At 43.0% G+C, this 26,867-nt stretch overlaps 1 protein-coding gene across 2 annotated transcripts; it reads right to left on the bottom strand.

Annotated features, from left to right (window-relative positions):
- Window positions 1-4,866: 4,866 nt before the first annotated feature.
- SPG21 (SPG21 abhydrolase domain containing, maspardin) lies at window positions 4,867-26,807 on the bottom strand. 2 transcript variants are annotated; one of them, XM_066273716.1, is made up of 9 exons: window positions 26,669-26,807; window positions 21,960-22,046; window positions 19,591-19,752; window positions 15,673-15,753; window positions 14,607-14,752; window positions 11,827-11,935; window positions 11,014-11,121; window positions 7,233-7,373; window positions 4,867-5,593 (listed from the first exon to the last, which is right to left on the bottom strand). In XM_066273716.1, the coding sequence occupies exons 2-9, from the start codon at window positions 22,020-22,022 to the stop codon at window positions 5,477-5,479; spliced, it is 927 nt and encodes a 308-aa protein (XP_066129813.1). In that variant the 5' UTR covers window positions 22,023-22,046; window positions 26,669-26,807; the 3' UTR covers window positions 4,867-5,476. The 2 variants fall into 2 exon arrangements, with proteins under 2 accessions (XP_066129813.1, XP_066129814.1); XM_066273717.1 differs by lacking the exon at window positions 19,591-19,752.
- Between the last annotated feature and the right edge of the window lie 60 nt (window positions 26,808-26,867).

Raw genomic sequence — 26,867 nt, 5'->3', positions numbered from 1 at the left:
GCTTCTGGGCTGCTGCCTTCCTCATGACTGCAAGGACATTGCTCAGCTCCTCTCTCTTCCTCTTGGCACAGATATGTGTCCCAATCCTTTTCTTGATGAATTTCAGGGCCTTCCTGTCCTTGGAGACCTTGAGCAGCTCCATGGCATGACGCTCATAGGGGTTAAAGCCACACACCTCTGGGATCACATCCCACAGAACTTGGTGTGCTTAGTGAGGTGCCCACGGCGGCTGTGCCACAGCCTGCTCACGCTCTTGGTCACCTGTGGCCTTTGCTGAGGCCCACGGCAGTGGCCCCTGCTCCTCAATGGCTGCCACGGCAGAAGGGCATCGTCCTCAGTTTTACAGCCCCATGTGAAGCCTCACCTCTCTGGAGCAGCTCTATTCAACCGAACGTTCTGCGATGCTGGGAGTGTTCTGGATCTGTGCTACACAGCATGTGTATCACTAGCTGCCTGTGGCTACTGAGTACTTGACGTGTGGCAAGTAGGACTGAGGAACTATTTGATTTTATTTAATTTTAATTATCTGAAATTTAAATAGGCACCTGTGGCAAGTGGGCAACCATGTTGGGTGGCATAGCTGGTCTGGAGTTTCACTTTTAGATGATGAGCAAACACAGGTTATGATGTGGCTCAGCCCCACCAGACCAAGAACGTGGTTGTAGGGCATTGTGACCTTGAACGTTTCATGGTTTCACAGCATGTGGAGAGTACCTGCTGAAAGCCTGGAGGCTCTGCCTGCAACTCTCGCTGTCTAATCTGAGCTCTCCCTGCGTATGGCACAGCTGGCTAAGCCAGTAGAGGAACCCACATCCTAGAAAAACTCCCCACAAAGTTACCCACTGGGCCTGAGTCCTGGGAAGGAGTTTCAGCTATCATACATGGCTAGTGGGAATTCACAATGGTACAATCCTCTGAAAGGCAATGAGGCATTATCTACCAAAATTACACATGCATTCACCCTTTGACCCAGCAACCCCACCTCTAGGAAGTTACCCTACAGGTAAACCTGCAAACATTATGCTATCACTAATGCAAGTTAAAATCGGGGCAACTGGGCCATGCAGAGAGGTATGTGGGAACTCTTTACTATCTGGTCAGTTTCTTTTTTACTTTTAAAAAATAAAGTCTATTAATAAAAAGAAACACAAACTAAGAGAGGCTTTGAAACCAGCCCATTGTACAGCCAGTACCTGATGATCAGAGGTGTGTCTTGCCCGAGGCCCCACAGTTCCCAGTTGGAGTCAGACCCCCACTTTGCACGCAGCCTCTGTGCCCTCTGGCCCCCATCCCCTGCACATGCTGTGTTGAGGTGGAAACCCCTCCTCTTTATCTTCCATTTGGGAAAGGTATTTTGTACAACATGGGTTTTAGATAATTTATCTGGTTGAATTTTTCCCATTGAGTTTTGTATTTTTTTTGGAGACAAAAACAGCAAGTTCTTAAATTAAATTGAAATGATGAAATAGCTCTCAAATTCAATACTCATTTTTTTTTGTTTGGGAGGTCTATGGCCAAATTTCAAACCAGACACACAGCTGTGGTTTGGTTCTGCGTAACCACAACTGTTCAACTCACCATCAGCCGTCAGTGTTGACTGTCTTCCATGCCGGGCAGTCTGCTGGGAGCCGGGGAGCAGAGTGGAGTAGCCCACAGTTCTTGTCCTCTGGAAGCTGGTGGCCTCGGCGAGGGACGGGCTCAAATACCAATAATGTAATGTAATGCACTTAGTGCTGTAATGGGTGTCTGCAGAGAACTATGGGATTTATTCTTCCTTGGAGAAGGTAAGGAGGAGGAAGGTGAGAGGCTCACAGGGAAGACAGAAGTGGGCAAAGCATATTCCAAGCAAAAAGCAGTCTATGCAATGGCATGGAGGTATGGAGATGGGTCTGTTGGGGAACAGGGTGGCTGGGTCACAGGAAGCATGGGAGCAGAGATGTGCTAGAGAGGCAGAAGCGCTGCCAGGGGCAGGGTGTGCATAGGGGTCAGCCTTTCCAGCCCTCATGAGACTATTCCAGTGGGCTCTACTGGCCCCAGAACCCTGCCTCTCTGTCAACTGGTGTTTGGCTGGGCCTGCATCTCAGATGCCCAAGCCATCTTCCTTCCACAACCTTCCTTCCTTTGTCCTTAATAAACATCTTGAACCCAAAGTTTCATCTCAGCATCTGCTTGTCTGAGACATGGGGGTGGAGGGGTGGGGGTGGGGGTCTCAGATGGCTGAGTTTGTGTGGCTGGGAAGTCTGAGAGGCAGTGGTGCTGGGAACTGAGATGATGGGGTCTGGGAGAGGAGGGGCAGGTTGGATAGTGGCCGCGTATGGCTTTTCTCAGCAGACGCTGGGGTGGCTGTAGAAGACTGGCCTGATAGATAGGCCTGAATAGGCATTCAAGGCCAGTGCTCAGAATCGGTCAGGGCTGGAAGTGGCAGTCATTAGGGGGTAGAGCCAGGGAGCAGTGAAAGCTGTTAGGGGCATGGCTCGCAAAGGGAGAATTTGAAAAGAAAGTGGAGGGCAACTCTGGTCCATTACTGCACCAGGTGCAGGGCAGGGCTGCTGACCACGTGTGGCCTGGCCTTGCCCACAGGAGCTCCCGCTTTGCTGGGAAGTCACACACAGTGAAAAGTGTGGCAGCCTCAAGGAAGACTTATGCGAACAGTTAAAAACAGCCCTGCCTTCATGGTTTACCAACTGCTTCCATAACTAATGACAGTTGTCAAGTCACAAGGTAGTCAGGGAAGACACTGTGGCCTTTGTGGAAGGGTGACTGGCTTTAGGGATGGTCAGATCCAACCCGGCACTCCATTTCCACTCCTGACTGTGTGATATTGAGCAAGACTCAACCTCTCCCAGTCTCTGTGACTTCATCTGTAAAATCTGTTTAATCGGGGGGGGGGGGGGGGGATAAAATCTGACAAAGTATGGCCAACTCAATATTCTGAAAACTTAAAGAGAAAGAAACATAGATGCTTACTGTTTTTTAGTCTAAATTGTACTTCAGCAACCAAATAGTTAATGAGAAAACGCTGTGGTTGCTTTTTTGTTTAATCAGCAAACTCCAGTTAATAAATGCAGAAGGAATGATAAAAATTAAAGTATCATCACTGTTCTGTAACCCCTAATGAAATATGCTTCTATGTAATGATCAGCAGTGGCAGTTAAACTATCGGGAATTTTCCAGTGCCTGGAGCAGGCTCATAACACCTGAAGTCACAGAGCAATCTTAACAGCTTAGTTCCAAACAGGAAGCATGCAACTCTACCTATGAAGCATTCTGCCAAAAAAGAAAGCTCAAACCTGCTCAAGCTTCTACATATAACCACCAGTTTATGAGAAACACCAGGAACAGGGGAACAAGTAAAAGGACACTATGAGGTTGCAATAAGCCAAACTCAGGCTGTGGTGACTTCTACAGAGCAAACAAGCCCATGTCTTCAACAAATAAATGGCAAGGAAAACAAAAAATAGAGGGCAGAGGAACTTATACTTTAAAAGAGACTTGAGGCCCTGGCCAGTTGGCTCAGTGGTAGAGCATTGGCCTGGCGTGCAGGAATCCCAGGTTCGATTCCCGCCCAGGGCACACAGGAGAAGCGCCCATCTGCTTCTCCCCCCCTCCCCCTCTCCTTCCTCTCTGTCTCTCTCTTCCCCTCCCGCAGCCAAGGCTCCATTGGAGCAAAGTTGGCCCGGGCGCTGAGGATGGCTCTATGACCTCTGCCTCAGGTGCTAGAATGGCTCAGGTTGCAACATAGCGACGCTTCAGATGGGCAGAGCATCACCCCCTGGTAGGCATGCCGGGTGGATCCCAGTCGGGTGCATGCGGGAGTCTGTCTGACTGCCTCCCCGTTTCCAGCTTCAGAAAAATACAAAAAAAAAAAAAAAAAAAAAAAGACGAGATATTTCAATCAAATACAAAGTGTGAACTTTGTATGGAAGCTGGTTACAAGTCAATCATAAAGACATTGATGAGATAGTCATGAATGGGAACACTGACTAATGATATAAGGGAACTGGTGCATTTTCAAGCATGTTAATGGCATTATGGTTATTTTACCTCTTGAAGGTTATCTATAGAAAAATTATAGATAAAATCATATGGTATCAGAAACTGCTTTAAAATAACCCAGTAGGCCCTGGCCGGTTGGCTCAGTGGTAGAGCGTCAGCCTGGCATGCGGGGGACCTGGGTTCGATTCCCGGCCAGGGCACATAGGAGAAGCATCCATTTGCTTCTCCACCGCCCCCCTCCTTCCTCTCTGTCTCTCTCTTCCCCTCCCGCAGCCAAGGCTCCATTGGAGCAAAGATGGCCCGGGTGCTGGGGATGGCTCCTTGGCCGCTGCCCCAGGTGCTAGAGTGGCTCTGGTCGCAGCAGAGTGACGCCCCGGAGAGGCAGAGCATCACCCCCTGGTGGGCAGAGCGTGGCCCCTGGTGGGCGTGCCGGGTGGATCCCGGTCGGGCACATGCGGGAGTCTGTCTGACTGTCTCTCCCCGTTTCCAGCTTCAGAAAATTTTTTAAAAAAATAAATAACCCAGTAATGGGTGTAGGTGTGGAAGAAGTGAGGTGGGGTTAGGGAAGACACACAACCCTCTCCACGAATTGATCATTTTTGAAACTGGGTGGTTGGGACATAGTTCACTATATTATTTTCTCTTCTTTATGCATGTTTAAAATTTTCCATGAAAGTATGAAAAGTACTTGATACACAGTAGCAGCTCAATAAAGGAAAGCTACTGTTATTTTATAATGAGCAAACTGTACTTAAGAGAGATGAAATAACTAAGGCCACACTGAGTTGGCAAACACCACGGCCTGCTACTCAGAACTCCCTGTCTGTGTAGCCCAGTCAGGTAGCTACAATACTCATAAAAGCCACTCACTGAAACTGAATTTGTATTTTTATTCCAAATGACTGTAATGGCTAGAAAGACAACAGCTAAAACTCAAAACAATTTGCATAACTGGAAATCAGAAGTAGTTGATTGGCAGGAGAGCAAAGGGTGTGAAGACAGCCTGGCACCTCCGTAACGGTTATAACCAGGAAAGCATAAAATAAACACTGGCCTTCCAATACATAGTCTGGATGTGCGGTATTTATAGCAAATAATATAAAAAGGAAGAAAGGATGAAATGAAAGATAAGGAAAAGGACAAGGAAAAAACCAGCTACAAAATTCCAAACCTCAGAAATTAACATTCACATAAGAACATAATGGTGAAGACTTTTGGTAGCAAAATTTTCACAATTCTTAAAATGGGAATCTTCAAAAGTATTTCTTCAAATTCAAAAGCTAAAAAAACCGAAGCGGGAACAGTTACACTGGCTTAGAAGAGCTGCCTCCTGTCATGAAGGTGAGACTCAGTCCTACTTCCAAACAGTGATACCCGGTGAGCCTGATGAACTGAACAGAGAGGCCGACTGCTGGGCACGGACGTCGCTGACCGCACGAGAACATGCTGGATCACTCGTCAGCACCAGCGAAAGCCCCAGCTATTGCTCCTCCTGATTGAGGCTGAGGTTGCCTTTCTGCACCTCGAGTTCCTCAGCACTGACCATCGACGGGTCAATGGCCGCATATTTGGTTCCATGGAATTGCAGCAAATGTATCTGTTGAAATGCAGGTTCATTATTTCAAGTATCACCATCGTATACAAATGCTTTGTACTTCTAAAATTACAGAGTAATACATACCCATTAGAGAAAAATTGGAAAACACAGAAAAGTCAAAGAAGCATTTTTATTTATTTTTTAAGTGAAAGGAGGGGAGATAGACTACCGCATGCGTCCTGACCAGGATCCACCTGGCAACCCCCATCTGGGACCAATGCCTGAATCAACCATTCTAATCAATGGAGCTATCCTCAGTGCCTGAGGCTGATGTTTGGACCAACCCACTACCCTCAGCGCCCAAGGCCAATGCTCAAACTGAGCTACTGGCTGCAGGAGGATAAGAGAGAGAGAAGGAGGGCAGGGTCGCTTCTCATGTGTGCCCTGACCAAGGATTGAACCTGGGACGTCTGTATACCTGGCTGACGCTCATCCACTAAGCCAAACAGCCAGGGCAAAGAAGCATTTTTAAAAACCATAATTTGGGATCTTTGTTCCTCATCTAATATGTAACCAGTCTCTCCCAAGTTCCTATAAACTCTTCATAAACATCTTAAATGGTGCACACTGCTCCATGAGTAGGTGTTTACTCTCCCTTGCTGCTGCTGTGAGACAGGGCCTTCGCAGCCTCTGCTGTTCTGCCTAATGCTAGAAATGAATGTCTCCGGCCACCAAGTGTTTCTGTATTTAAGATCCTCTCCTTAGGATCTGTTTCCACAAGAGGATGACAGGATCAAAGAACGTGATTGGTTTTTAAAAAAAATTTTTTTTTTTTAATTTTTATTTATTTATTTTTTACAGAGACAGAGAGTGAATCAGAGAGAGGGATAGGAACGGAGAGATGAGAAGCATCAATCATTAGTTTTTCATTGTGCGTTGCAGCACCTTAGTTGTTCATTGATTGCCTTCTCAATTGTGCCTTGACTGCGGGCCTTCAGCAGACTGAGTAACCCCTTGCTGGAGCCAGGGATCTTGGGTTCAAGCTGGTGGGCTTTTGCTCAAACCAGGTGAGCCTGCGCTCAAGCTGGCGACCTCGGGGTCTCGAACCTGGGTCCTCTGCTTCCCAGTCTGATGCTCTATCCACTGCGCCACCGCCTGGTCAGGCGTGATTGGTTTTTTAAGACTCTTGATACTTTCTGCCAAACTGCCAAAACAATTATTTCTCACTGATATTCTAATACTCATTTAGGTAGAGGATGAAGAGATGGTTTTGTTATTTTGTGTGTGTGTGTGTGTGTGTTTCTAATGCATTAAAATAGATCAAGAAGTTGCTTCATGGAACTCAGATTGACCCCACTGAGGTCCGGTGTCCTGCTCTGACTGAATTTGTTGTGTCCAGGAGGCAAGGTCACATCACACCAAATGGCTACATAAGTGTCCTGCTGTTCTTAGAAAAAGGATGGTGGGAAGGGAGTTAGCTAGATATCTCCAATATACCTGCTTGAATTCTCATATAAGTTATAAATGTAAACCAATTTTATTGAATCAATGCCTCATTCTTATAGAAAATTCTGTAGTTCTTTTACTCCACTATCAAAAAAAAAAAAAAAAGAAAGAAAGAAAAAAAAAAGAAAAAGCTTTATGTTTCAAACCATACACTTTGGGTTCAAAGTACTCTGGGTTCCAAGCTTGGACTCACCTGTACATAAAGATTCACCTCTGCACTTCTGCACAAGTATGGGAAATTGCCTCCTGTTTTAAGGTGAGCCCTCCGGGCATTAGGGTACAATTTGTACATTTCTTCTTTAGCTTCAGTTGAAAGTGCACTCTGGTCAAATACCTTTTTAAAAAAAGACAAGGTTGAAACCTACTGGTATTATGTTCTTTTCACATGACGGAAAGTGCTACCCCAAACCTTTCTTTCTCGTAAGGAGACACTGCTGAACCCCCGTGCAGTTTGGGCCTCCTCTTCCTGCTGACCCCTGGTGAGTCTAAGTCCAATATAAGACATTGGCTACAGATTCTGCTGCCAAATGTCTTTTGTATTTTTGGGGGGTGGGGGTGGAATACTCCTATGAATTTACTTTTCCCTCAAACATAGCTACCTAAATTAGCAAATATTAATAGTAAACTATTATTATTGCAAATGCCAGTTAATTTTCAAAAAGATCATAAAACCCCAAAAGAACTCTTAAATTTTATTATTAGTTAATAACAGAGCTATACAGGTAGTATATGCTCAGTAAAAACAATTCCAGACGAGATCGGGCGTGTTCAGGGTGGTATGGCCGTAGACGTAAAAACAATTCCAAACAAATGTAAAGACTATAAGAAAAAGTCCAGATCCTCCCTAGGAGAGCCACTGCTAGCCGTTTGGGGCCTATGATTCCAGACATTTCTCAAGGCTCATACAAACTGATGCTTATACATGTTTGCAAAATGTTTTTCAAAAAGTAACTTAAAAGGAGCAAAAAAATTGCATCTCAACTTGCTAAAGCTTATAGACAATTTTCAGTGACCACATACCCACATGGTGGGCATAGTTTTAAAGGATGAACAAGCAGATCAAATGTACTGTGAAGAGCAAATATTTCAAGAAGCGTACTGGAAGGCTCTCTTGCACCATAGTAAATGTCAGAATGTAGCAATTACAGTAGAAAATGATTAAAAAAAAAAGTTCTTGTTTACATGTTTATAATGAATAATTTCCTGACAAAAATCAACTACAGTGTGTCCGTAAAGTCATGGTGCACTTTTGACCGGTCACAGGAAAGCAACAAAAGATGATAGAAATGTGAAATCTGCATCAAATAGAAGGAAAACTCGCCCAGTTTCATATCTAACCTATTCAGTGCAGTTCGATGTGGGCTCATGCACAGATTTTTTAGGGCTCCTTAGGTAGCTGTCCCGTATAGCCTCTACAGACTCGTCACTGACTGATGGCCTACCAGAATGGGGTTTCTCCACCAAACTGCCAGTTTCCTTCAACTGCTTATCCCACCGAGTAATGTTATTCCTATGTGGTGGCGCTTCGTTATAAACACACCGATATTCATGTTGCACTTTGGTCACAGATTCGAATTTAGCGAGCCACAGAACACACTGAACTTTCCTTTGTACCGTGCACATCTCGACTGGCATGGCTGTGGGCTGCTCTGCTGTATACACGGTGTTACGTCATTATCTGTGCATGCGCACATGCTGCCACATCATCCTACAGAAACTGGGAGGGTTTTCCTTTTATTTGGTGCAGATTTCACATTTCTATTGTCTTTTGTTGCTTTCCTGTGACCGGTCAAAAGTGCACCATGACTTTACGAACACACTGTATTTGACTTCAGGAATAAATCTATTTTTGAGGCATAATAGTTATATGATATTAAAAAATCACAAGCCAAACCACAGTGAAATACCACTTCACATCCCCTAGGATGGCTACTGTCAAAACCACAGAAAATAACAAGTGTTGGTGAGGATATGGAACAGCTGGCAGCCTTGTGCATTGCTGCTGGGAATGTAAAATGTGGAAGCCACTGTGGAAGACGATATGGTCTCTCAGGAAGCCATACACAGAATTAGCAATTCCACTGCTAGGTTTATACCCAAAAGAATGAAAAGTACAGACTCAAACAGATGTCTGTACACCATGTTCATTGCAGCATTAGTCACAATAGCCAAAAGGTAGAAACCACCCAAATGTTCGTCAGCAGATGAATGGATGAAACATACTCACAATAGAATATTATTCAGCCTTAAAAGGGAATGACATTCTGACACCTGCTACATGGTTACAGAGGCTAGGAGGAGGGGGCAGTGGGAACTTATCTTTTAATGGGTACAGAGTTTCAGTTTGGGATGATGAAGTTCTGGAAATAGATAATGGTGGTGGTTGCACAATACTGTAAAGGTACTTAATGCCATTGAACTGCACACTCTAAAATGGTTAAAATGGTAAAATCTGTGATGTGTGTGTGTGTGTGTGTGTGTGTATTTTTTTTTATTTTTTTTTTTCATTTTTCCGAAGCTGGAAACGGGGAGGCAGTCAGACAGACTCCTGCATGCGCCCGACCGGGATCCACCCGGCATGCTCACCAGGGGGCGATGTTCTGCCCCTCTGGGGAGTCGCTCTGCTGCATCCAGAGCCATTCTAGCGTCTGAGGCAGAGGCGACAGAGCCATCCCCAGCACCCGGGCCATCTCTGCTCCAATGGAGCGTCGGCTGCGGGAGGGGAAGAGAGACAGAGAGGAAGGAGAAGGGGAGGGGTGGAGAAGCAGATAGGTGCGTCTCCTGTGTGCCCTGGCCGGGAATGGAACCCGGGACTCCTGCACACCAGGCCGACGCTCTACCGCTGAGCCAACCGGCCAGGACCTGTGATGTATATTTTACCATAATTCAAGTATATAAGAAATTTTTGTAACAATTAGACTTTATGGAATTCTTGATTCTCTGCCCTCCTGAGACAGCTTCTCTTTGCTGCCCAGATGTGAACTAGCTAAAGTGCAGTCTCTGTTGATAGGAATAACAAAAATAGTTCTCTTTTCTGCCAGCGCCAAGCCATGGGCATCACTTAGAACAATTGGCACCAGTATACAAGCAAGACCCGGGGCAAGAGAAAGTCCCACAGGAAGCAAAACTATAAGCCCTGCCGCCAACACTGAGATTAGCAGCCCCTGCCACACACACACAGTCTGCGTGCGGGGAGGCAACAAGAAGTGCTGAGCCTTGAGGCTGGACGTGGACAGCTTCTCCTGGAGCTCAGAGAGCTGTATGCACAGGACAAGGACTGCTGACGTGTCTACGATGCACGCAATAACAAACCGGTCGGCACCAAGACCCTAGGAAAGAGCTGCATCTGCTCACTGACAGCACACTACCGCCAGTGGTCTGAGCCCCACTAGGCACTGCCTCTGGGCTGCAAGTAGGGGGCCACGCTGACTTCTGAGGAGGAAGAGATTTTAAACAAAAAAAATGATCAAAGAAAATTCAGAAGAAATAAGATGAAAGGAGAAAGAATGCCCAAATCAGCCATTTTCCAGAGGAGCAGACCCAGTAGGGCAAGCTTCTCGCATGCACCGCCTGAAGACCAGGCCAGGGCGGCCAAGTGGACGGCTACGTGCTAGAGAGCAAGGCGCTGGGGTCCCAGCTGAGGAAACCAGGCCTGGAGAGGCAAGAAATCCCCTTCCCTCCTATCTTTTCTCATGTAATAAAGGTGTTTATTCTAAAAAAAAAAAATACACCAAAATGGGTAAGAACTACCATGTTTGTTTAAATTTATTCTGTCTTCAAAGGTGTTATTCCTGCCAGGAAAAATATAGGGTAAGCAATAAACAGATGGTTTTGGAATCAAGAAAGCTGGAGAGTTAAAAAATAAATCCGAAGAATTTGAAGAATATTGAAAAATTATAAAATAATTATGATGAGGATCTTGACATACACATTTAAAAAGATAAAGCATCTATTTTACTCAAAAGAAAGCTTACATCCATAATGGTTACAGGGATGTCCCGTATTTTATGAGGTTCCACATAAGAATTTTGACAATTCAGGGTAAGTCTCGAAGCCAGTTCACTCTGACCCAAACTTTCCAGCTGCAGAAAGAAACACAGGTAAAAAATTTAAATTAATTTTTTTTCACATTTCCATTAAATCTACATATAGTATCTGTGCTTATAAAGGTGGCATCACGTGTGGTGGGGCCAGAAAGTTTACCAATAAGGAAACACAACGTATTTGAGAGACATCAACTAGGCCTCTCAGGTGGTGGGAACCTGGGCTTTCTTAGTCTTCAACCTGAACTGCTTCTTCAACTATAGTACATGCCTGTGGGTGCAGTACATGCCTGTGGGCAGCAGGCGAATTCCTGCAGCTCAAAGACAGGAAACAAACACTTAGGAAGTCTTAGCACTAAATAAGACCTCAGAAAAGTCATCTAGCCCAGCAGTTTCTAACTGTGTCTACAGATCTGCTACATTCGATTCACCTGGGGGAGGTAGAAGGAGGAAGTGGAGTAAAAATACAGGAATCCTAGATCCCATTCCCAGGAATTTCAGTTTGATGGACCGGTGTGAGACCTTGGAATCTGTATTTGGAAAAGCTCCACCTACTGATTCTAATGAATTTCTAACAGTAACAGCTTTTGGATATATTAAAATAAATATGAAGACTGCTTAATAAGCATATATAATCCATACTCAATGAGATAAACATATCTTCAAGAACCAAGCAAACATGAACACTCCAAACATGAAAACTCCCAGTACAAGGTATCCCCACCCCAACGCCATGATCCTTACCCTGTCCACCATGAAATCAATGGCATCAGCCATCACAGGGTCCACTGGGCCAGATGAAAAGTTTCCAAGAACTATTTTTTTCAGCATAAATGATGGCATTAGCCAAAAGCTGTAAAACAAAGACCTGATCATTTAAACTTCCAAGACAACACATAAATAGCAAATATTGATTCAACCATGAAGCGTTATTATTAGCTAGGTTGTTGGGATCTTAAGATAAAAAGTCCGAGTCTCTTCTTTCAAAGAACTTAGCGCCTTGATTTTTTTTTTTTTTTTTTTTCATTTTTCTGAAGCTGGAAACAGGGAGAGACAGTCAGATAGACTCCCGCATGCGCCCAACTGGGATCCACCTGGCACGCCCACCAGGGGCGATGCTCTGCCCACCAGGGGGCGATGCTCTGCCCATCCTGGGCATCGCCATGTTGCGACCAGAGCCACTCTAGCGCCTGAGGCAGAGGCCACAGAGCCATCCCCAGCGCCCGGGCCATCTTTGCTCCAATGGAGCCTTGGCTGCGGGAGGGGAAGAGAGAGACAGAGAGGAAAGCGTGGCGGAGGGGTGGAGAAGCAAATGAGCGCTTCTCCTGTGTGCCCTGGCCGGGAATCGAACCCAGGTCCTCCGCACGCTAGGCCGACGCTCTACCGCTGAGCCAACCGGCCAGGGCCTGCGCCTTGATTTTATATACACTTTCCCAAGCTCCCAAAGAGTTATGGCTTAATATAATTACACTTTGAGGATTTGAATAATTATAACTGATATTTCAAAACTCCTTTAGCAAGATAGATATTCTGATGATTCTAAGACTTTTTCCCCCTAATTGGCCTTATTTCCTTTATTTTTTTAAATTTGTTTTATAAGATTTTATTTATTTATTTTACAGACAAGGTAGAGGTGAGAAGTATCAATTCAGAGTTGCTTCACTTTAGTTGTTCATTGCTTGTTTGTCATATGTGCCTTGACCAAGCAAGCCCAGGGTTTCAAACTGGCAACCTTGGTGTTCCAGGTTGATACTTTATCCACTGTGCCACCACAGGACAGGCTAAACTATTTGCTTTAGAAGACTGAAAACCTAAGATATCACCCTTCACATTTATGTCACCTTTGGATTGACTGATATTTCAAAATAGATTTCAAAATAGCAAAATGAAAGAGTTACTGTACCTCCCAAAGTTTGCTACTATTAGATTTAACTGGGCTAATTCAAGGCAATTCTACTTTTATGGATATTTATATGTGATTTTTGGTTAATATTTATTCCATTAATTACAAATGCTGAGTGCCATTATGTATGGTAAACACTAATTTCTCTAAGACTACGTATACTGAAAATGATTTATAAAAGGCGCAGACCACCTTCTGATGCATCTTCTCAGTCGAACAGTTTGTTGAGCTTCCTTTACAAGGATATTTTTATTTTTAATTTTTTTTTAATTCATTTTTAGAGAGGAGAGAGAGGGGGAGAGAGGAGAGAGAGACAGAGAGAGAAGGGAGGAGGAGCTGGAAGTATCAACTCCCATATGTGCCTTGACCAGGCAAGCCCAGGGTTTCGAACCGGCGACCTCAGCATTTCCAGGTCGACGCTTTATCCACTGCGCCACCACAGGTCAGGCCCCTTACAAGGATAGTCGGCCCTCTTTCACTTACCTAAGTCCTCCACTCCCCACCCCCTAGCTTTCTCATCCTCTGAAAAGACCTGATGCCTAAGTATGCTCTGTGCAGGTGGACCCTGTTGGCTGTGCTCACTCCTTTGGCCTCAGTGTACTGCACACAGTAAGGGCTTAGATATTTGATTAAAAAGTAGCTAATATGCAAGAGCACAAAATGAGATCAGTATTGGCATCTGACGATTGAAACATTAAAGATCATCAAAAACCACCAATGAGGTTTAGTACATCACCTGGATATGACATACTTGTAGCTCATGTATACAAGAAATTGTGGATGAATGCTGAGTAAACTATTGAGATGACATCTTAAGTATAATCTTAAGTAGATGTGAAAATCATTAAAACATTTATCTATAACATTATATGAAAACCAATCTGATCAGATGGGTATGCTTAGTCAACGGGATTTTTTTTTTAGGGTAGAGCCTAGCCTTGCTAACAATGAAAGAAATGCACATTAAGTCAGCTTTCAGGTACCATCAGGTATCCATCAGACTAACTACAATGACAAAATCAATGAAAGGATGCTCAGAGGCAGCAGGTGCGCCCCTGGTTGCCCCACAAAGCCATCCACCATCTCCATCTTTCTGAAAAGCAGATGAACATTAAATGTCATGACCTGCAGAACATCTGCTGACAGACTAAATGCTCTAGTTTCTCCATTTGGGGGAATATATCTCAAGAAAATAACCTAGGAAGGGAAGGAAAAAATTAATTTGTACAAAGATTTACAGTAGAACATGATGAAAAATTGGGAGAAGCCAAATGCCTAAGAAACTGGGTAGTCAATACACAGAACTCACACAAAATAAACAGAACAAGCAGAACACAGAGTAGTTATGTATACACTGGAGAGAAACTGAGAACATATGAATGTGTACTAAACAAAGCTAAACAATAATTTACAGTAGCTGAAAGAACTGAATTCCGAGTTCATTCCATTCTTTTCTTTTGCAAAGGTGACTCTAATTTTAAAAGCCAAGGTGATTTCAGAAGACAAAAGTAGAGTTGACCTCCCTCTCTGTTACAACAAAAAAATAACCCAAAAGCTAGCATTTTCAAAATTCCATTGAACAAAATTAGTAAGAATTTTGGTCAAATGTTTATGTTCTTACCTGTTTGCAGTCCAAGTTTGATTAAAGATAGAGGTATCACTGAAGGAATTGCAGAGGATAAGGGAATGGACTCTGGGAGATTTGTGAGTATATTCAGCAAATTTCTGGGCCAGAAAGCCTCCCAAAGAAGCCCCAAAAAGATGAACCTAATTGTAAACAAACAAGGAGGATCCTGTAACAATGATCAATCCTGAACGTAAATATATAAACAAAAAGGTTGTTTTAACTGTCACCAACCCAAAAATAGAATGTCACTACTAGCCAATAGATTAAAATATCTATAGCAGTTAGAATTTTAGGAAATACTGTAGTTAAATGCAATTTATACATTCTTCAAAAAAACAATACAACCATGCATACAAAGTACACAAGTTAAAAAAGCTACTGTTCACAGACTGCATTAGTGAAAATGAAACCACTGAGCAGCTTCTGTTTAAGAAAACTATGATTCAGTTATTCTGCTCTATACCCAAAGAACTGAAAACAGATGTCCACACCACAATCTGTGCAGGAACGTTCACAGCAGTGTTATTTATAATAGCCACATATTCTGGAAAAGAGTCCAAATGAGCACCAACCGATAAACAGATAAATGAAATGTGCTATATCCATACAGCAGGATATTATTTGACAATAAAAAGGAATGAAGTACATGCTACAACATGGATGGACCTCAAAAACTTTACGCTAAGCTAAAGGAGCCAGTCAGAAAAGACCACATATAGTATGATTCCATTTATACAAAATATCCAGAACAGGCAAATCCATGGAGACAGAAAGTGGAGCAGGTTGCCAGGTTAGGGAGGGAGGGGAGAGTGACTGCGGAGTATGGGTTTCTTTTTGGAGTGAAAAAAATGTTCTAATACCGACTGTGGTGATGACTGCACATATCTGTAAATATACTAAAAACCATTGAATTATACACTTGAAAAGGGTAAACTGAATGGTATGCGACTTTCATCTCCTAAGAGCTGTTATTAAAATATAAAAGAAAGACATCACAAGGCTTTGTAATGTAAATATTTCATTAAAGTCTCATGTTAATAATTAGTTTCATGGTACTCACTTTATCCAGTTGTAAATGGTCTAAAAGTTTTCTGAATCCATCACAGAATTCAAGATGGTCCCAATAAACTGGATATTGCAACTGAAATAATAATAAAAAAAATTAATTTATTTCAAAACTTTGAAGGTAAAATGTAATTCATATATATATATATCTGAAAAATTTAGGACTCTCATAATAGCATTTCTCAGTTGCTCAAACTCTGCTCCTAGTTCAAAACATGTGAAAGCCCTGGCCAGTTTGCTCAGTGGTAGAGCATTGGCCTGGTGTGCAGAAGTCCCAGGTTCAATTCCCGGCCAGGGTACACAGGAGAAGCACCCATCTGCTTCTCCACCCCTCCCCCTCTCCTTCCTCTCTGTCTCTCCCTTCCCCTCCCGCAGCCAAGGCTCCATTGGAGCAAAGTTGGCCCGGGCGCTGAGGATGGCTCTATGGCCTCTGCCTCAGGCGCTGGAATGGCTTTGGTTGCAACAGAGCGATGCCCCAGATGGGCAGAGCATCGCCCCCTGGTGGGCATGCCAGGTGGATCCCGGTCGGGCACATGCGGGAATCTGTCTGACTGCCTCCCCGTTTCCAACTTCAGAAAAATACAAAAAAAAACAAAAAAACAAAAACGTGAAAATACATTTCTCACCTCCTGTCACAATTCACATTTTACCCAACAGACCAATTTTAAGAAGCACTCTAGTAGTGATATTGTATGAATAACAATTTCAATTCACATCAATTTCCTTTCCAAATGGCTGAGAAAGTCTGAGGTTCAAGGGTACATAGAGCAGAACCTGCTCAAGTAAAGAAATACTATTTCCCCTTAAATCCAATTTCATTTTGAATTGTGACTCAGAACTATTGAATAGAAACAAAATCTATTATAAGGAGAATTCCCTCTCCTTTGGATAGCATTTCTTTAAGGGAGTTCTCAGTAAAATTGTTCCTTTTCTTTCAATTGACTTAGTCAGTCTGTATGATTTCTTGAACATTTTTTTGTGTGTGATCAAAACAGTATGGTGCTTGCCTCTAAGTCACCTATTAATGAGGAGGAGAAGAAAAAAAAATACAAGTCACTAACTCTTTTCTAGGGAACTCAGTCTTGTCACCTAAGAAGTCCCTCTCTTTAATAGCATGTAATCCATCGCCCAGGCTTGGTGTTTTAAGCACTTATATTCATTCTGTCATTAATGAATCATTGGGATAAATACTGCCATGTAAATTATGGGATAATTTCAGATTTATGTAATGTGTTACTCTTACTATTAAAATTCTATTTGTGGTTAAGATTCTGCTATTTTGTGACAGCATGGAGAACAGACTCTCCCTAGCAGAAAATTTGAGAATCTGAGTCAGATGATACCCTAAAAGGGAGACACTTTTGTAAAACCTTTAATTAAAAAATATCTGTGCCCTGGACAAGTGAAAAAATTGTATGCAACTTAGTACACACACAACTGAGTATATGTATGACAGGAAAATCTGAATGAGTGGATTATATTAATATCAATGCCCTGGTTGTGATAGCGATGTTCTGCAAAATGTGACCACTGGAGGAAACCTGACCTAGTGTAAAAGGGATATCTTTCCAGATTAAATTTCATTTAAATGAAAAAAGTATTTGTGCATTTTAACTGCTAGATACTAACAAATATCTAATAAGTTTCAAAACTTCATGGGGTTGGGTATTCTATTCAAATTGTAAGGACAAAGTAATTTTAAAAACACCACTGGCCTTTTCTTGATTAACTATTTAGCCAATAAAATAGGAAAATCCCCCGTCAAAAAGCTTTAGGGCAAGAAGAAATATCCAACCAGAAGGCAAGGTTTCACAGTCTGCCAGTTTGAGGAGATTAACATAAGTGAGCTTTCGCCGCACTCTACAGTGGGACAGAAGCCGGGGTCTCCTCCTCCCTGGCTTATCAACAGTGGCCACCAGGAAAGGTACTGTCTGTCCTGTGCGAGGCTGCAGAGGGCTGGGAGAAGGGTGGTTACCGCCCTGCTCTCACGGAATCCTGAAGAGGGATTACTGAAAACCTAGAACAAGGGAGGTTGTGTTGCAGAGACTCAAGCATGCCTTTTGAGGAATGGTTCAAGAATCTGGAGAAATTCAATCACAGAAGACCTAGGAAGGCAAGCAGGCAGTAGTACCTGCTGATGATAACTAGTTTACTCTAAAAAGGAAATGGTTGTCAGGAGGAAGCGAAATTTGTGCAGCCCTACTCAGTGGAGCTCTCAGAACTTTTCGTTACCTTTCAAGAGAAGTGGCCCATATTTTCTTTCCATTAGACAGTAAATAAAAGGTGTAATAGCAGCAGTGGTTCCATAGGAAGTACCATTCATATGTTAATATTCCAGGTCCCAGAAACAACTGCCAACTCCAAAGCAAAAAGAGTTTCTCCTTTTTGGAAGTTAGATCAACTTCCACTGTCCTTACACAGCAGAGGCATTCTGTGAAAATCAGTCACCAGCAATGTGTCCTTTCTCCAGGGAAGAAGACTCAAGAACGAGCAATGGGAAACTAGATTCAGACCAAGCTCAATGATGAAACAGCAACTAGAAACCAAAAAGTTCTTAATGAAATGCTAAGGATATGAACTAATCACCTCACTTCAACTGTCAAAGATTTACATTAAAGGAAGCCTTCAGTCACCAGGATGTTAGCAGAGACCTTGCTGTCTAACATTCCATGCTCGCCTACCCCGGAAGCAATGGTGTAACAAAATGAGAAGTGGAAATGGAGTCGAAGACTGAGCAAGGCTCTCCCTCCATCACCTAGTGCAGGCATGGCCAACATACGGCCCATGGGCGGGCTCGCGAAATGAGTTTATGTGGCCTGCGATCAAATTTTTAATATTCTCCGCTACTTTAAAATCTTAGCTACTCTGAAGCGGAAGCATCTTTGATTATTGGAAATCGAGATATTTAAGAAGATAGTGATACATGGAAAAGAATTTCGCGTGTGACTAACCTAGGGTTAACTTCCAATAATTGGTCGAATGGATTCACGGTACTTCTTTATTTTTTAAAAAAATTCCATTATAAAGATTTACTACTTTTGTACATGTCTGTACTTGATATGAACTGTTTGATGTTTAGCAGCGATGTGAAACCCACATTCTTTTAGGCGGAGTTTGCCAGTGCGCACCCAAGGTCAAACAAATCGTTATTTTTGTGGTCAAGTGTGCTGAATCAAGTGGCATTGTAGCATAGACAATAGCTGCAGTTGATAACTGAAAACGTGTCCAGGCTGTTTGTAAAACGAAATAATTGTTTTATTTGCGATATAACCCCTTCAACTCATTCTATTAATTAAATATTGTTTCAATTGCGATAGTTTGGATATTTATACAGTATGTAATTATATTTTATTAAAAAATATTTTTATTAAAATATTGTATATTAAATTCTTTTCACTCGTATTTATTCATAAAAAATTACATAATAAAATTTTGTTTACTTAAACTAATTGTTTTTGTATTTAACATTTTTTAATTTTAATATTTCGTCTGGCCCATGAAAAAAGTTTGTTTTCTAATCTGGCCCAGGGGCAAAAACTGTTGGCCCCGCCTGACCTAGTGGCTGTGTGACTTGGCAGTGATCACTAAAATGGCCTGGACCACATTGTCCTTATCAATGAACAGGGACAATGCTTCCTACTGATAAGACTTATGAGAAGAGTTACAGGAGAGAATGCACAGAAAAGCTGGGAGCAGACAAGGCTTCCAACAAAGGTCTGTCCCCTCTGCATCTTCATATGTCTGTGTTCCACACCACCTTCTTTCAAAAGGTTTCATTTCACATTTTAAAAAAGGAAACCAGTATTTTACTTCAATAAAAAGTGTGCCCCATACCACAGCTGATGAGAAATACAAGCACAAAAAATATATAAAATGGGGACCTGAACTGGAATTTTGAATCAGTAATACTTACAGCTATAACCCGGTAACCCCATCCAGTCAAAGCCAAAATCTGCCGGAAAAAAACATCTGCAGTCCCGCTGACTGGGGGAAGGAATATGAGAGGACACCTGATATTTCTGGGACCTGCATCATAGAGCGACCATACCTTACTGTCATCATCATCCACGATAATCTGGAAGAAAAGTTATAAAAAAAATGGAAAACCTTACAGATTTGGGTTTTGTATTGCTTTTTTTTTTTTTTTGTATTACAATTTTAATACCACTGCCTTGTTTGTTAAAAGGTAATCTAGGAGGTCACACCAGATCAGTATATAAAATAAACTGCTTTGATCTTTTCCTTCTTTGGTGCTAAGGAAATATTCCACAGAATTGCTTATACTCTTCCAAAGAGCTGCTTTTTCTATCAGTTTGCAATTTTCCTTATCATCCATAATTATATGAAATCTGTTTTGTTTATCTTTAAACAGTAAACTCTGTACATGGCACCTTGTTTTTCCCCATACTTCTGGGGGGCGGGGTGGGAGGATGGGGTGTGTGTGTAGGGAGGGCAGTTGGCAGTCATCTGTGTGTGTATGTGTTTGTGTAGAAGGGCAGTTGGCAGTTATTCATGTGTGTGTGTGTGTCTGTGTGTGGGAAGGGCAGTTGGCAGAGTCATTCTCTGGTGCTGGCTTAGAGCACTGACTGGGATCAGCATGGTCAAAGTGAACAGGGGAGGCAAGACTTTAGGCTCTAGCAAGAAACTGGGTATAGATGGTACCGCTCAGGAGATGTTTCAGGAACCTGATCTAGACCAAGCTTCCAAAAGGGAGACTTCAGCTAGAGAGTAGAGACAAAGCAGGTGTGGATGTCACTATCCCAGGAGAATGTTTCAAACCATTCAGTTGGGGGTAGGAAACGGGTACAAGAAAAACTGGCTTTTGGGGGGTAAAACTGTGGGTAGAAAGAAGGTAGGTCATCCTGATTTAATGGGTCTTGACCCCACAGGGGAAAACAATGAGCATTAAATGAGTTGAGTCTACTCAGGTGCTCAGCAGAGTTTGGCAGATACTCAAGTGTTCAATAACTGTTGGCTATTAGTATTATTCATTGCGTGGCAGTTTAATTTTTGTTTTCTTTGACTTTTGGTGGTATTTGGAAAAGCATATTAATGGTTTGAACTTTTGCCAATGCAAATCAATATTTATCGTAATTTTACATTAAAAAGTTCAAGGCCTTTAGGCTCCATTTTTTTAGATCTAGCTGGCAGTCACCCTGGGTGGCAGCACACTAACTACGGTCAATGATGTCACTGGGAGCAGAAAACAGAGCACGGCAAAGTCCAGAGGACCCTGACAATTCCATTTTGGATTTCCCCGGGTCATAGAAGTCACAATAGGATCTCATACTCCTTTTTTGTCCTTTGTATTCTGCCACTCACATTTTTGCTTTTTATGTCTTTTTGCTGTAATTGTAGTAAAAACCTTTCAATGGCCTTTGACAGTGCACAAAGTAAATCTCAACCTTGTAGTAATAAATTCATATGAGAAAAGATCTCTAAAACTTTCCAGAAAACTATTTCTTTTCTTTCTTTTTTAGCAAGAGAGAGAGGGATAGACAGACAGGAATGGAGAGAAAGATGGGAAGCATCAATTCTTCACTGCAGCACCTAAGTTGTTCCTTGTTTTCACAAATGTGCCTTGACTGGGGGGCTCCAGCTGAGCCAGTGACCCCTTGCTCAAAATTTCCAGGAGATGACTATGGCAGAGTCTATCTTTTTTTTTTTTTTTTTTTTTTTTTACTTTTTATTTATTCATTTTAGAGAGGAGAGGGAGAGACAGAGAGGAGAAACAGAGAGAGAGAAGGGGGGAGGAGCAGGAAGCATCAACTCCCATATGTGCCTTGACCAGGCAAGCCCAGGGTTTTGAACCGGCAACCTCAGCGTTTCCAGGTCGACGCTTTATCCACTGCGCCACCACAGGTCAGGCCGAGTCTATCATTACTAACAGTGCACCTCTAATGTAACCCACTGTGAATCTTATATCTGAGGAATAGAAAAATACTTCATAATAGAATCTGATTGCCCTTACTATATAATTGCTGTTGCTGTGAGCTTTCCACTAAACTATACTTTGGAATATACATTTCTTGCTTGCTTGAATATATAGAAGTATTATAAAATAATGAGTGTAGTTCTACTTGCTTTTATTTTTGAATGAGTCTCAAAAGTTGATTGTACTAAACAGAGAAGGGGTGAACTTCATGCTCTGCAACTTAAAGTCATGATACTTGACAATAACCTTCACTCTAAAACACTACTAAGATTCTAATATATAACCTCTAAATCACACATAAAAACAATGTAAGATTTTGCAAGTAAGTGTAGTAAAACCATACATACCTTTTTAAGGGGAACTGTACTTCTAAACCAGTTATAATCAGGAGAGACTTTAATCTCTCCCATGATTAGCTGAAATGGAGGTTAACCCTGAAATAAAAGCATGTGATGTTTCATGTCAAGAATTTGTGTTTACATCAGAACTAAACGTATAGTCTGGTCTAGCTATACCAACAATACATACTTTAAAGGTTAAAATAAAGAAAATAGGCTAATTTTACCTTGCTGGTATATATTTAATTACAGAAAACAATTTGGTGAAATGCTATAATCATAGAGCAGGAAGGGTCCTTGATAGATAATATTTCAAACCTTCTCAGTTCCTTCAGGCATCTTGTCTAGAAAATTTAAACCACTTACCAGAGATGCTACAACTATTGCAAACTGAGGACCAGACACACAACAGTATGAGATTGCCTGTACTAGTTAAATGATTCTAAACTTCAGTACCATCACCTAGTTTTATTTCTTTTCCTTTAAATAAGAGGAGGGGAGATAGTGAGACAGACTCCCACATGTGCTCTGTCTGGGATCTACCAGTCAACCCCTGTTTGGGGCTGATGCTCGAATCAACTGAGCTATCTCACTGCCTGGTCAACACTTGAACCAATCGAGCCAATGGTTGCAGGAAGGGAAGGGGGAGAGAAGGGAGAGAGAAGGGGGAGAGAAGGGGGAGAGAAGGGGGAGAGAAGGGGGAGAGAAGGGGGAGAGAAGGGGGAGAGAAGGGGGAGAGAAGGGGGAGAGAAGGGGGAGAGGAAGGAAGAGAGGAACAGATGGTTGCTTTTTTTTTTTTTCCATTTTTCTGAAGCTGGAAACAGGGAGAGACAGTCAGACAGACTCCCGCATGCGCCCGACCGGGATCCACCCGGCACGCCCACCGTGGGGGCCACACTCTGCCTACCAGGGGGCAATGCTCTGCCCATCCTGGGCGTTGCCATATTGCGACCAGAGCCACTCTAGCGCCTGAGGCAGAGGCCACAGAGCCATCCCCAGCACCCGGGCCATCTTTGCTCCAATGGAGCCTTGGCTGCGGGAGGGGAAGAAAGAGACAGAGAGGAAAGCGCGGCGGAGGGGTGGAGAAGCAAATGGGTGCTTCTCCTGTGTGCCCTGGCCGGGAATCAAACCCGGGTCCTCCGCACGCTAGGCCGACACTCTACCACTGAGCCAACCGGCCAGGGCCGATGGTTGCTTTTCTTATGTGCCCTGACTGGGAATCGAACCCGGGATGTCCATACACTGGGCTGACACTCTATCCACTGAACGAGCTGGCCAGGGCCATCCATCACCTATCTTTTGACAGTATCTTACTAATCCATTTTAATAAAGATGTTCCAGTCTGATAGAATTATAGAAAACAGTCCACACTAGAGAGAGGAGTTAATGCAAGCTTGCTTCCTGATTGATTCACAAAATACTCTAAATCCAGTAGAACATAACTTCAGAACCTCACACATAGTTCTTAAGGCAAAATACTGGAAAAGTGCTGTTCATATAGGTGTGATTAAAATGACATTATTATCCTCTGAAAGCTCTATGGTAATATACCATACCAGGGTATGCTTAAAGGCACTAGAACTAACACCCAAACTAAACGTGTCTTTAGAAAAAATGTGTGACCTTGGAACAGTCATTGACCTTCTTTGGGCTTGTTTTTCTCATCTCTGATGTTTCACCATAGTATCTCCAAAGCCTAAAACAGTATTGGCACACAGCAGGCATTATCTGTTTGTTTGTTTGTTTTTACAGAGACAGAGAGAGAGTCAGAGAGAGGGATAGATAGGGACAGACAGACAGGAATGGAGAGAGATGAGAAGCATCAATCATGAGTTTTTCGTTGTGACACCTTAGTTGTTCATTGATTGCTTTCTCATATGTGCCTTGACCATGGGCCTTCAGCAGACCGAGTGACCCCTTGCTCAAGCCAGCAACCTTGGGTCCAAGCTGGCTTTGCTCAAACCAGATGAGCCCTCGCGCAAGCTGGCGACCTCGGGGTCTCGAACCTGGGTCCTCTGCATTCCAGTCCAAAGCTCTATCCACTGCGCAACCGCCTGGTCAGGCAGCATCTTCAATTTAAAGGCTGCTCTCTTTGTTCTTTCATAACAGGAACCTGAAATTTTAGTTCCCTGTTGCAGATTCCTATTGTCAAATGAGGAACTTCCACCCATTGGTTTTGAAGGATTCAAATACTTGCAATGTACACAGGGCAAGTCTGGATTTCCTAGTAGGGCTGGGATGAATTTGAGACCCTAGGACTTAGCTTCTGGGCTCACTCAGAACTGTTGTTTTAGAGGGGCTTCTCTACACTGACCAGGGGCAGAGGATTCCAAAACCAATGGCGCCCTTCCTCCTTGGCCCTCCACATCTGCTCCCTCAGCACAGGGCACTCAGCAGTCTCAACTGTTACTTCTAATCTTGGGGGTTTTACCCCAAGTAAATGGTAAATGTAGACATCCAATATTAAACTTGATTTTACAACCTTGACATTGCACTAATGTTCTCTTCTCTTGAGGCTAAGATTGTACTTTCAGAAAAATTAGTTAAAAATCGTAAGTTGAAAATCATTAGCCAGTCTTATCCAGAAACTCAGTATGGACAGACAGTTATTATTCATACTGAAATAAAGAAAATAATTCTTTGTAGGCCCATTTTCTCTTAAATATTAACATGTTAAAAAATCTATAGCCTTTCTCTGAGCTGGTTACCACTTTTAATTGAAAGCAACTAGCACATGTTAATTCTGGAGTATTTCAACCTGGACAGATTTGAAATACTCCTATATCATCTAAATACTTCCTAATGGAGACATTTTTTAAACTATTGCATTACTATAAATTACTATTTTACAGAGGGAAATTTCAAAATCATGTTTAGCAAAAATACAAAACAAAAAACCCAAATACTACTTAATTAACTGATAAAACACCTTAGCTAATTAAAACCAGAAAGCTTCCTTCTAGATTTACAAAACTTGGCATAAAACAAATTATTCATACTTTGGAATCAACTACAATGTATTAACCAAACTACTATACACAAGCACATACATACATTGTCCTCCACTCCTTCCAATAGCAATAAATAGAAAGATGTTCCTTACCACAGTCCTCAATATTGTTCACAACCACTCCAGTATCATAACATTTTATAACTAATCTGGCTGGAGAGATTTCACCCAACTGTGCCTAAATTTTTGTAGCGGCAAGTGATTTTAACACTTGTGCTAGTTTGGAAGGACATGAAAGGTAAAACAGATACCAAATGCTGCTTACGACCAACTGACGTCTAAGCTGACTGATGCAAAGGGAAAGCAGCTGTGAGCAGTATGAAAAGGAAGTTTGTTCTCCCAGCTCTCTTTCATCCACTAAAGGGGTATACTTTTCCAACTCACAAGAGGAACATTCTGCACATGGCAAAAAAGGTTAACTGAGATTGTAACCAAACTGGTTGGTATTAAAAAAGAAAGAATGTGGACCACGAGTTCAACACTGATTTGATCTCTCACAGTTCAATTCTTCACAAAAACAAAAGCACCTGTTCACGCTGGTAGGGAAAGGGCTGCAGAGATCAGCCTTAATCTTGCCCAAGGAAGCCCCTCCTCCGGAGGTCTTCAGACGCCTGGTCCTCCCTGGCCCTAGTGCTGCTCAACAATAAAAAACTGCCAGTTGTGAGTGTACACTAAGAATTACCAGTACTTACATCTCAGAGTTTCAACAGAACCTCACAGCTTACAGTCAATGAAATCCCCTTTGGCATATAACTAGCTACACTAGTTTCTGATCCTTTATTTCAGTCTGTAGTTGATCTACATATGGACAATCTGTGCTTATTATTAATACCACAGTAACAAAATATTGAACCAGAGTCTCCAGGTACTACCTACTGGTATTACCACACCAGTAAATAGCTATCCTTTTTTAGATCTCTTAAAGGGAAGATTTATCCCTCCTTTTTTTTATTGTTGTTCATGAATGTTTTTTCTTTATCTTCTAAACCTTATGAGAGAAAAGCTGCCTACTTGACATTTCTTCTGTGACACCTCATCTTGTGTTCTTTCTTGGTTTAAAAGCTTTTGGAAATTTGCACACAGCTATTAAGTTACTCCTCAGTCTCTTGAATCTTTGTACAAACAGGAGCTGAAACATTGTAAGTGGAGAAGCAGCATAAATGCAGAACTCAAAACTCAGGAAAACGAGAAGAGGAAAAGTGAGACACTCCAGCCCTGCTACTTTTCTCAACCCCCATTCACAAGCCTCACACCTGGCCCTACTCAGCAATGACAAAGTCATTTGTCAATTTTAGGCTGAGGCGCCTTCTCCAAAATAACTGGCCTCTGCTCAGAGTTCTTAAAAGTTTACTGGAAAACATGATCCTGGGCTGCAGCAGCGTAGCCCCGCGATGTGATTACAGGAGTAAGCCCTGGTCAAGCGCCCCACCTTCACCCTACGACCCCCACACGGATCCCCATCCTCTCCCGTCCCACCGGTGACAGCCACACTGACCACCCCCATAAACTCAGACTGAGCTCACACACACACACACACACACACACACACACACACGGACATGTGATCACGTGCACGGTCACATGGATCGGCCCACTCACAAAGTCACACCGACTAAGGCAGCGCGCACACTACACACACACTCACCCGCAACCCCCTACACATCACACACCACAACCCCCGCTTCCCAGGGCCTGCTCCACCCCTCACCTGCCGAGGTCGCCCCCACGTCCCTTTCCACCTCCCCAAGGCGGCTCTTCCCTCCAGCACGGGGGCGGGCCGGGGAGATGGTGGGCCCGCGTGGGGACCGGCGGCCGGAGGGCTCCGGACCCGCAGGTGCAGGAGGCAGTAGGGAAGCCAGGACCCGCAGCCTTCGAGGGGCGGGGCGCGCAGCCGAGCGAACCTGGGC

Source organism: Saccopteryx bilineata, chromosome 4 (assembly GCF_036850765.1).
Source record: "Saccopteryx bilineata isolate mSacBil1 chromosome 4, mSacBil1_pri_phased_curated, whole genome shotgun sequence".
In the NCBI taxonomy this organism is placed as follows: Eukaryota; Metazoa; Chordata; class Mammalia; order Chiroptera; family Emballonuridae; genus Saccopteryx; species Saccopteryx bilineata.
The sequence above is the reverse complement of the archived record's forward strand: the minus strand, read 5'-3'. Positions and strand labels throughout refer to the sequence as shown.